Source organism: Poecilia reticulata, linkage group LG17, assembly GCF_000633615.1.
Source record: "Poecilia reticulata strain Guanapo linkage group LG17, Guppy_female_1.0+MT, whole genome shotgun sequence".
NCBI lineage: Eukaryota > Metazoa > Chordata > Actinopteri > Cyprinodontiformes > Poeciliidae > Poecilia > Poecilia reticulata.
The window spans coordinates 18,238,783-18,249,466 of record NC_024347.1 but is presented as its reverse complement, the minus strand read 5'-3'; the positions used below and the strand labels follow the sequence as shown (position 1 = coordinate 18,249,466).

General features: G+C 40.4%; 2 protein-coding genes across 4 annotated transcripts; one reads left to right on the top strand and one right to left on the bottom strand.

Moving 5' to 3' along the window:
- Positions 1 to 576: 576 nt before the first annotated feature.
- cdc20 (cell division cycle 20 homolog) lies at positions 577 to 4,254 on the top strand. The gene is made up of 11 exons (XM_008434137.2): positions 577 to 684; positions 1,026 to 1,236; positions 1,328 to 1,464; positions 1,546 to 1,642; positions 1,716 to 1,841; positions 1,932 to 2,128; positions 2,208 to 2,302; positions 2,410 to 2,647; positions 3,018 to 3,143; positions 3,224 to 3,341; positions 3,717 to 4,254. Exons 2-11 carry the CDS (start codon positions 1,047 to 1,049, stop codon positions 3,893 to 3,895), a joined length of 1,503 nt encoding a protein of 500 aa, XP_008432359.2. The 5' UTR covers positions 577 to 684; positions 1,026 to 1,046; the 3' UTR covers positions 3,896 to 4,254.
- An 872-nt stretch (positions 4,255 to 5,126) lies between these two features.
- On the bottom strand, positions 5,127 to 10,609 carry elovl1a (ELOVL fatty acid elongase 1a). 3 transcript variants are annotated; one of them, XM_008434140.2, is made up of 9 exons: positions 10,369 to 10,609; positions 9,570 to 9,740; positions 8,895 to 9,022; positions 8,501 to 8,691; positions 8,316 to 8,396; positions 7,483 to 7,539; positions 7,269 to 7,374; positions 6,961 to 7,100; positions 5,127 to 6,859 (listed from the first exon to the last, which is right to left on the bottom strand). In XM_008434140.2, exons 3-9 carry the CDS (start codon positions 8,953 to 8,955, stop codon positions 6,557 to 6,559), a joined length of 939 nt encoding a protein of 312 aa, XP_008432362.1. In that variant the 5' UTR covers positions 8,956 to 9,022; positions 9,570 to 9,740; positions 10,369 to 10,609; the 3' UTR covers positions 5,127 to 6,556. The 3 variants fall into 3 exon arrangements, with proteins under 3 accessions (XP_008432362.1, XP_008432360.1, XP_008432361.1); XM_008434138.2 differs by having other exon boundaries at positions 9,570 to 10,609; XM_008434139.2 differs by having other exon boundaries at positions 8,895 to 8,987; positions 9,570 to 10,609.
- Between the last annotated feature and the right edge of the window lie 75 nt (positions 10,610 to 10,684).

The following is a 10,684-nucleotide window of genomic DNA, read 5'->3' as shown; positions in this document are numbered from 1 at the left end:
TTGAAATACTGATTTCATTTTCAGCTAGACTTAGCATACCTGTACTATGACCACAGTGTAACTGCGCTTGATTGGCCTAAACTAATAGRTAAATATGTAAAAAAAATTAATACGTAGAATCTATGGAGTACCATTCAAAGAAATAAAAAGTCACCAGACGTCAATTAGTTGAATAATAAAACTCCAGTCCTGGAGGGACACTGCCCTGCAACTTTTAGATGTGCCTCTGCTGCGCCACAACTGAATAGAATAATTAGATCATTAGCAAGTTTGTGGAGAACTTGACTACACAAGAAGGGGGTAGTTGAGCCATTTCATTCCAGCGTTTTGTACATGTGGCACATCTAAAAACTGCAGGACAATGGCCCTTGAGGACAGCAGTTTGACAGTCCTGATCTAATCAGAGAAATAAAAAAAGCAAACAATAGGTGGCGATAGAGTTCAAGAGAATTGGTTTGTTTTACAGACGTCAGCGTCGCAGGAAACGGCAACYACCAATCAGAACTCCGCATTTGTTCTCGATACCGTGGCAACAGCCACATGTTAACGGCAGCGTCTCGAATGAGCCAATCACAGAAGCGAGGAGTGGGATTTAAATCGTGTGGCGTCTTCTGCACGAAATTCAAATTTCAGACGGAGACGAGACCTGGCGACAATTGCACGTTTTTTCTGCGAGCACAGTTTGTATGTTTGTTTTTAATCTATAAATCCGATAATGGATACGTTTTCTTGGTGTTTTCGATGATACGGCGATTCTGTTTGGACATGTTTGTTTTGAACAGACTAATTATGTTAAATTCCTTTCGTGTTTTATGCGGGGCCACAAATGTATGAAAACTGCATGTAACCTGGTAGTGTTGGGCGGGATAAATATTTTTCTYTAAGTGTCYTCTTGACTCGAGCTGATCCAGCGTTGAATTTGTTTTGGCTAGCATTAGCATGGGGTCGCCAAGTGTCAAATGTAAAACGAAGCTCGGGCTACTAACATGCATAAAATCGACATTTTCTTTTTGGTTCACGCTCAGGAATGTCAAATCCTGGCTCAAATGGCGCAGTTTGGATTTGAGAACGACATCACCGGGATCCTGAAGCTGGACATGCCGATTACCAACGCTCCCATTGCGAGGTGGCAGAGAAAGGCCAGTTCATCCAACACGTCCGGCGTGAACACGTTATCGCCTGGAAAATCTGGTAATATTTCGCTAAGTTCATCTAAAACTCCAACCAAAACGCCAGGTAATTGAAGCATTGTTTTTATTTTCGTGCAGAGTTTAAAAGAAAAATGTGTCAATGAGGGCGTTTGCAAATGTGTGCGTAATTTCCTCAGGCAAAAACAAGAAAACCCCATCAAAGATGGGAGGCGATCGCTTCATACCCGCAAGGAATAACAAACAGATGGACGTGGCCAATTTCCTGCTTACAAAAGAAAATGAACCAGCTGATGCAAACCCTGCTTTGTCAATAGTAAGTAGTCTGACAGATTTTCTTTTAAAACTTGAAGTGGAGCCTAGGATTTTATTGTTCACTAATTTTCCGTATTTATAGGAAAGCCAGAAAGCTTGGTCTGTGACACTGAACGGATACAACATTGAAGATGCAAAGATCCTGCACCTAGGAGGGAAGCCACTGAATGCACCAGAAGGTAACTGCATGCAAGCTTGGGGTTTTTAAGCAAATTTGACAGGGTTTAATTTCTATTTTTATTTTTTATTAAGGCTATCAAAACAACTTGAAAGTCCTTTACAGTCAAGTTTCGACACCCGCCTCTCTCAAAAAGAACAGATACATATCTTCTGCTCCTGACAAAATCTTAGATGCTCCAGGTCTTCGAAATGATTTCTGTAAGAATGACTATTGCACCTTTCCACAAAACGCAAATCATCCTTTTATGTTTGGCATACGTTAGTCTTCCCCCCTCCTCTCTCTTCCAGATTTAAATCTGCTTGACTGGAGCAGTCGAAATGTCCTCGCTGTGGCACTTGACAATAGTGTGTACCTCTGGGATGCCTCACAAGGAGACATCACTCTACTTTTGACGATGGAGCGTCAGCAGGACTACATCTGCTCACTGTCCTGGACCAAAGAGGGAAGCTACCTGGCTGTTGGAACCAGTGATTGCAAAGTTCAGGTAAGTGTTGCCACGGATGTGCGTTCTAGGCAAACGTGCTCGTCGGCACGTGGATCAATATATGCATTTTTCCTTTCAGTTGTGGGACGTTGAAAATCAGAAACGCCTGCGCAGCATGATTAGCCACACAGCAAGAGTTAGTTCTCTGAGTTGGAACGATTATATTCTCTCCAGGTATAGTAGCTCTGACACTTGAGTGAACCTAAATTGGCCAATTAGCTAGAAAAGTACCAGAAGTAACTCAATTTTCTTCTGTATTCATTCCCCCCGTCTTCTCTCAGTGGCTCCAGGTCAGGATACATCCACCACCATGATGTGAGGGTGCCAAACCACCACATCTCTACACTTTCTGGTCATTCACAGGAAGTGTGTGGCCTCAAGTGGTCGCCTGATGGACGATACTTGGCTAGTGGCGGCAATGACAACTTGGTGTGTTTGTGGCCCCGCGTGCAGGAGGGAAGTTCCAATAGTGATGGACAGTTAATCCGTCGCTTGAGTGAACATCAGGGAGCTGTCAAGGTGAGGCTCTTCTCTGCACAGTACTGTATACTCTAAACATTCTTAAAACATCACTGGTATGTAACTTTCATACAAGTAACACCTTGTAGAAGTAATTATCCCTTAAACTCTAAGATTTTGTCATGCATTTTTATGTCGACATGATATTGCATAATTGCTACTCCCCCCCCCCCGAAGAGCTGTATAGCTCCATATTGCTCTGGAGCTGTACTAATCCACATCAACTTTTCAGATTCATTTAACATCAACTTTGGTTCTATTAAGAAACGCATTCTTTGACATGAATAGTTTTGCAAGCTATTAAATGTGTATTTCATGTCTTGAGCTGTTGACTTCTTTACTGAAGTATCGTCATGCATTTCCATTAAAGGCTTTGGCCTGGTGCCCATGGCAGTCGAATATCCTTGCCTCTGGCGGCGGCACCAGTGACCGCCACATTCGCATCTGGAACGTCAACTCGGGCTCCTGTGTCAATTCTCTTGACACTCAGTCGCAGGTAACTGTGTCTCTAAACGTTTCAATGTGCTGTTTAATCGTGTTTTTCCTAAGTGTACAATCTGTTTCCTAAAATTTCAGATCTCATCACTTGTGTTTGCACCCAACTACAAGGAATTGGTCTCTGCACATGGCTTTGCCCATCACAATGTTGCCATTTGGAAGTATCCCTCACTCTGCAAGGTTTCGGAACTTAATGGTAAGTGAGAAATTTGACTTTACCCATGTCTGACAACAGGTGGACTAAATGAATAAACTCTAAAACTGTACTTGATCTAAATCAGACAATTTGACAGGTGCTGCGGTTTTGGTATTCTCTTACTTTCCATCCTGGCATTTAATAAAAGTAATCTGCTCTGGAGCTCTTCAAGCCTTAGCAACTTATTGCAACATGCTTCATTTGAAAAGGGACATGACTGTTTCTATACAAATTTGCTGATGCTTTCTTGTGATCATATTATCTAAGGAGCATTTCTGACACTTTCTACTGGAGCAGCATTTGAAAGAAATGTTGTGAGAAATTTGCTCACAATCTTCTTGCATAACTTTTTTTATTTTTTATTTATTATTTTAGGCCATGACGGTCGAGTTCTCAGTTTGGTTTTGAGCCCAGACAATGCAACTGTAGCAACTGTTGCTGGAGATGAAACTATTCGTCTATGGAAGTCCTTCGAAATGGATCCTGTAAAGAAGAAGGCCAAGGAGAGGCTGGTCAATTCGGCTAGCAGCGTCATTCATCAGTCAATCAGATAACTTCCCTTGTTTGTTCTTTTATGTCATAGGTATTTTTGATTATACAAATGTGTATGCAATTGTTTAAACTGAAATAAAGCTTTCCACCCAGTTGCTATTATTGGGGGACTTTATGGGTGTTTACTATGTGTAGTTCAGAGAATTGGTAAAGTGTGTGTGGGAGCAGAGAATCGTTTAGCCTTTACTTGTTTTATTGGCATGTACCTTGTAATTACTGAACTAAGGTTTTAATGAACTATATTTATCAAATGTGTGTGATGCATATTTTTCTGGATTCACTTGTGACTGTGCTTATGATCTTGACTTTGGTTTAATAAACTGCATATTTTTTTCCAATAAAAAATGACCTTCTTCAGAGATGCATTGGATTGAGCAACTTTGCAATAATTGCAAAAGTAATTGGTTTAATCTCAACTTGCTGTGCAGATTTCATGTCACACACCAGGACAGAAACTTAAACTTCAAGAAAAATATTTTCTTTAACAAAGTCTGCAGATTTCCACAATAAAATTAAAATGGTGTATTTGAAGACAGACTTTCAATGTATCAGTTTTAAAATCTTTCGCAGGAAGGTACTGCCAATAAGACTGATGTGGACAGCACAATCTCTTGTCGGGATGGCAACATCAGAGCCAATCAAAAACCTGGTTGTGTGCTGGAAATGCAACTGTTTACTACTTTTATTGAATCTCAGAATCTGTCAGATTAAATCAATTCTATGGAATCCAACCAGAACCCCCTTATTCTATTTTCTTAACACTTTTTTTTGTTCCTTTGATTGTAAGGTATGTAGAACAAAAGAATTTCTGTACACTTAACACCTCTGTCCCATTTTGGACTTCCTTCCTTTATAACCACATACAGCTTCTGCCTTCAATATATATATATTTTTGCAGTCTGTTGATGCTGCATGTCTCCACTATGAGATAAATTAATATAAAGGAATGAGTTGATTTTATATCAGCTTCCTTCTTTTCTTGTTAGGTTGTCACTAATGTGGAAGGTTTTTACCGATCACGAACGCTAACTTTTGTCAACATAAGATTGTGTGGCTTGTATTTACTGAAGTTGGTTTGACTCGCTCAAAGCTGAAAAGTTTAAATGTCTTGGTAGAAAATGTTTGAGTTGATACAAATGAAAGAGTAAAATTTGTTTTGTAATAAAGCCCTTCTCAGTGAATGTTATTTCCCTTCTTTTACTTTCAAATTAAGTGTAGACACTCAAGACTTTTGGCTTCAAGAATTTATTCATTGATAAGATTTGCAGTGTGCTCGATGTACATCCTTTTTTCATCCCGTTTAAAAGACTTTAATTTCCCCCCCCCAAAAAAAGAAAATGTATGTCATACTGTAGTTTAAAGGTTTTGTTATGAAACCTCATTTAAGCAGTTATGATTGGTGAGGTTTCTAGGATTCCAAAAGTGCAAGAAATATTCTTTCGTTTTCCCCGGGAAATGCTGCTTAAAATAGTTTTGCCTCAGAAATATACATTTGTTATTGTTTAGAAATCCTTTTCACAGTGCGTGTGTTTGTCAAACGCATTACTCTAATGTGGAGCTGCAGCACAGCCTATGTAATGGTTTAAATTTAGCTTTAAATCATGTCAGTTTTYATTTGACATTTTAATTTCAAAACAAGACAGGTCTGTATGTTTTATGTTTAGCTGTATTTTGATTATAGATAGAATCTTTGCCGATTYTGTGCGATTTGGAAAAAATGATTACGTCTGTGAGCTATAGGTTAAGCAATGATGCACCAGGTAAAGTTTGAGTCTCAAGGGTAGAAAGACTTTTTCCCACTTTGGGATATTTTATTTCCACTTAAGTCAAAAGGTTAGATGTAAAACTTTGTATTTTTATGACCGTAACAGCTGCAATGAARATCAAATAAATAAAAAACCCCAYAAACATCAGTAGGTCTATTTTTACAGCTGTTTGCACTAATCATTAAAGCTTAAAAAAGACTTAATTGATGTCATGCCCTGTGTGCCAAGAGACCGATCAATACACGGTTTCAAAAAAAAGTGAAGGACATGTACTATTGTCACTATTAAAGGCAAATAAAGCATCAATACTGTAATATACAGTATAATTCCATAGTTCTTCATATAAAAAGAGACGTGGCCTGTTGCTTACTGAGTGCACATAATCACTGCTTTCTWAATGAAACAGACCTTTATCTAAATTGAGTTTTATTTCAAAATATAAATAAAAAAGGAGAAAAAAACCTAAATATTTGACATTTATAATGAAACACTTTTGGATAAAGGTTATAATATTTACACATGTTTAGTGGAAACATTGCCATCCTCCCAAGCAACAAAAGGCCACGTTAGCCAAACAGGGCTGTAGGTCAAGCCTGAGTTAAAGAATACTATCAGTGACAAAAATGAGCACCAATTTCCTATTCAGTGTTCATCACAGTAAACAGCTTCCGCAACAACTCATGAGGTGTTGCATTCAGAGATCACTGGCAAAAACAGTCTGCCAATCATATCCCACAGGGGGTAAATATTTAATAAAATTAGATTATGTACAAATTATGTAGTATAGAGGTAGCATATTGAACTCTTGTGCTCAAATATGCTACTAAATATAGATCGTGGCATATTTGAAGTGCTAATATCTAKGAACTATTTATGCCTCCTTTTCCCCAGAGTCATTTAAATTTCCTTYACTTTCCCCATGACTATATTTCCATTTTCACAKGGGTGAGCATGCCCATTCGTATGGGGTTTGCCATTCATCACAATGTGTCCGTTGGTGGAGCCGTTCTGGTTCGGCTTGTGGTCTGCCACTGGAAGACGGTTGCCCTTTATGTAAGCCTGCACCCAGAAGTTGGAGAAGAGGAGGAAGAAGAAGACGCCGTACATCCAGATCAGATGGATCCACAGCGGCATCTGATAGTCGCACTTCTCCATGAAGTAATACTGGCTAATGTGAATAGCGATCAGGACAAACTGGRTCTGGAAAGCAAAGGGGGAAACGCGTGTCAAAAACGGGCTGAACGGTACGACATGCGTCGAGCTCAGTTGAATTAATTAAGCTGTGTCAAGCTAAAACATACCAGCTGGATGCCTGTCATGTGCTTCTTCCACCACAGATACTTCTGGAAGCGGGGCCCTGCAGCAGAGAGTCCGTAGTAGGTGTACATGATGACATGGACCGTTGCATTCACCATAGCATGGAACGATCCCATTCCTCCAGCTTGGGAAGGGAAAAGCATCCATTTGATTTGGTTAATTTTATGAAAAACGGTTTTGTTCTTCCACAAAGAATTTCATTGTCTYTGGGAATTGACTCGTACAACAATGGAAACCAATGTTTCCGACCGGTCAGTGTGCAAAGTGTGTGTCCTGGGTCTGCGGCACTCACCAGGCGTCAGCGCAACACCCCACCACCAAGACCAGGGCATGAAGGAGTGATGGAAGACGTGGAGAAACGTGATYTGGCTCTGCTTCTTTCTCAGCACAAAGAATACCTTGCGGGAAGAAAGAGGGAGCATGYTCCATCAGGCGCAAATTACGTTGCACATATGGATTTTCTGTGCATGCTAAAAGTGAGATAGAGGATGAGGGGATGTCCTTACTGTGTCGAGGAGTTCCACGAATTTTGAAAAGTAAAACAGCCAAGCGACTCGGACCATCTGCAGGAAAGAAGGTTGTTGCTGGGTCAAATATCTGTGGCATGTTGCTAATCAGACGCAATATAGCTTGTCACATGAACGTTTTTGAACAATATAAAAACATGACTAAGCAATTCTTTGGTCAGTGTTAAATGGGAATGAACAAATAAAATAAAAACTAGAAAATGCTTTAGTTCCTTTTGGTGTTGGTTGCTTTGAATTTGATTTGAAATAAAAATGATCTGAGTTCATTCTGTCTGGAATAATTTGCTCYTTCAGTGGGAAACCATTTTATCTCAGTGTCTCATAAATCTGACCCTCTACCACTAATTCAGGTTATACTGGCATACTCGTTAAGCGTGTTTTTGGGAATGAAATGTAGTAGAAACACAGACAGATCTGCTTGTTTTGACCAAAATCATAAAAATACGATTGCAGCTTTTTATTGATGCTCAGGGCTAATAAAGCCAAACCTTCTATTCCAAAMCTTCACAGTTTAGGTCTTATACATTTTCTAATCTTTTTATGTTGGATAAAAAATTTTTTAACACCCATTTATTTTTCTCCCCAAATTTATTTAGATTTCTCTGTTAGACTCCAGCAAAGAATAAAAACAGCTTAATTTTGTTTAGATTTTTATTAAAAATCTCATCATTGTAACCTAGATGTGATTGTCACATGGTACAACAGCAAATTTTTTTTTTTTTGTCACTTTTGTACTCTTCTACATTTTCATGGATAGCTAAGGCTAGCCATGATTTTGGGGCTAAGCGTACAACAGCAATGCAATGACTTACCCTGAGCGCTTGTGGGCTGGTGGTGACATCAATAAGATCACATTTCCATGTGAAGGTGGTGGCCCATCCAGACATCATGAACTGAATTTGCAAGAACACATCAGCAGACAAGTCATTAACYAACTGATCGCTTTCATTTGAGATAGCAGATCACAATTTTCTTCTCKCTCTCTTTTTCCTTTTACCTCATACACTATATAGGCATTCAGTAAAACCATGCTGAGGTTATAGATGATCATGGCTCGGTTGAGGCCGAACGGCTTGCGGTTGGCCATCATGCGTGGGCCGACGTACAGAGAGAAAACGACATAGGCCAGGAGGATGCTGGTCATCTGCAATGGGCTCTGCATCAGAGGGTAATCCTTCACTCTGGCATCTGGAAAAAAAAAAAAAAAGMAAACATGCCCTTGTCACTGTTTCATTTTGACCACATCCTGGCAAATGTGGATAGATTTGTGGGGAAATCTCTCTTTACTGGACATTTTAGTATTAAAGATGTCCAAGTTTTCACCTATAAGTGAAGATGCCARTTAGAGGTATAAATCAATTAAAAACAGAATAAGGGAAGCACACACTTACCAGTTCTGGATATTATGTAACCATGGAGTTTTGTCACGCTTGAAAAAGCTTCCCGGAGCATGGTGACGGCTCGCCTTTCGCTCAGCCAAATTTCTGAGAAACACGTCAAAAACAGAGAAGATTCTATCCTAAGAAAAGGAAATTGAGGTTGTCAGGAAACATGGATCCATACGCCTGCTTCCCTATTGACTGAACAAACAAAAGACAGCTGCTCAGGCTCACCATCTGCCCTGGAGTGACTCTGACTACAGTRCCCTTTTAAACAAATACACAAGCAGAATGTGGACAAAAGGTTTCTTGTGCAGTTACAGCTGCTTCTTCAAAATATAGGGAGGTTTAAGGGAGGATTGTGAAACATCTAAACATTTGCTGTAAAGACAATGACATAGTCATAGCTGACAGAGCAGGTAAAACAGGTGAGGTGAAGGACTTGCCCCATGTGGCTACCAACGAACTGAGGTATAAGGCGGGAGCCTGAGACGTTTTAATCTAGATCAAGTTCCCTTCAACAAACTGTTAAACTGTTTGTTACACACACAAGTACAGGCAGAGTATGTTGAAGTGAAACTAAGATCATGTTCTGATTCATTAAAACACAAACATTTTTACCAGAAAAAAAAAACAGAGATGGTGAGAATGATACACAAGTTTAGATTTCTTGTCTTTGTAGCTCACCTAAAAACAAATCTTCAGCAGTCCAGAGAGGATCCGGAGCGGGCAGCGCTCAGTCCAGAGGGTCCGGCAGATCAGAGGTGAGAGCGATCGGGTGAAAACAACGGGCACACACAGAGCTAAGTTGTGAGTGGGTGTCAGCCTCCTGCCTCCTTCAGTGGTGAAGTTGTTTCTCTAAAAAAATGAAAGACAAAAAAAAAAAAGAAAAAGAAAAAAAAATCCAACAGTAGCTGCAAGTGCCGGCCGGTGAGAACCAGAAAGGAGTGAGTGGCAGCGGCTGATTTGCTGTGATGACTGTGGAGCTTGACTCATTCAACTCAATTTAAAGCCTCATGGCTCTACTACAGACCTTGCAAGTTTCAGAACCACACCCTGTTTCAGTGCCATGCTCCACCCTCCTGTCCTGACTGAGCCTGGCTGTGATTGGGCTGCTTCATGAATGGTGATGAAGGGGACGGGGTCACAGAGGTTGGAAGCCTGGACTTGAGAAACAAATACCCACAGGGGGATATTCTCTTTATCAATAAATAATCAGATTAGGATTTAAAGGGCTCCTTTCTGAATGGTGAAAATATATGGGCTGAAATTTAAACAAGACACTGTTACTGCCAAAGCAAATCTGCCAAAGCAAATCTATTTTTTTCCAAATCTGTCTCTTTGAAATGAATTGGGTTAAAGGTCAAATCAGAGCAAGCCATTCGACAGACCAACGTGACTTTTTGGAGTTGCCCATCCCCAGTTGTGCTGCAGCCTCAGAGGTGGGGCGGCTACCGGACAGGTTCTCCGGCGCCTCTGGTTTTACCTGTTTCCCTGGCAGGCGAGATGGGCGTCAGCTCTGGATGCTGCTCGAAATATCCTGTGCAGCATGTATCCTTGACGCGGAGGTGGACTGGAATGACAGGCATCTGTTAGCGAGAAAGAAGGAGGGAGGGAGGGAGGGATGGATGGAAGGATGGAAGTTTGGAGAATTAGAGGAATGCTTGCCGGCTATTTACATATTGTGAAGCACGTGATGTCCGTGTCGCTGACAGCAGGCTTAAAGGACCTTAATTCACTTAGTGTGAGGAGACTATTTTGTACGAACATAGATGTTTACATACAACCCATGAAATGACTTT

What these genes read in the sequence shown, in the direction of transcription:
- cdc20 (XM_008434137.2), top strand. Translation starts at nt 1,047, where the DNA reads ATGGCGCAGTTTGGATTTGAGAACGACATCACCGGGATCCTGAAGCTG. An exon ending in AACTCCAACCAAAACGCCAG is followed by an intron (nt 1,237 to 1,327) that starts GTAATTGAAGCA and finishes TAATTTCCTCAG; the next exon opens with GCAAAAACAAGAAAACCCCA. An exon ending in CAAACCCTGCTTTGTCAATA is followed by an intron (nt 1,465 to 1,545) that starts GTAAGTAGTCTG and finishes CCGTATTTATAG; the next exon opens with GAAAGCCAGAAAGCTTGGTC.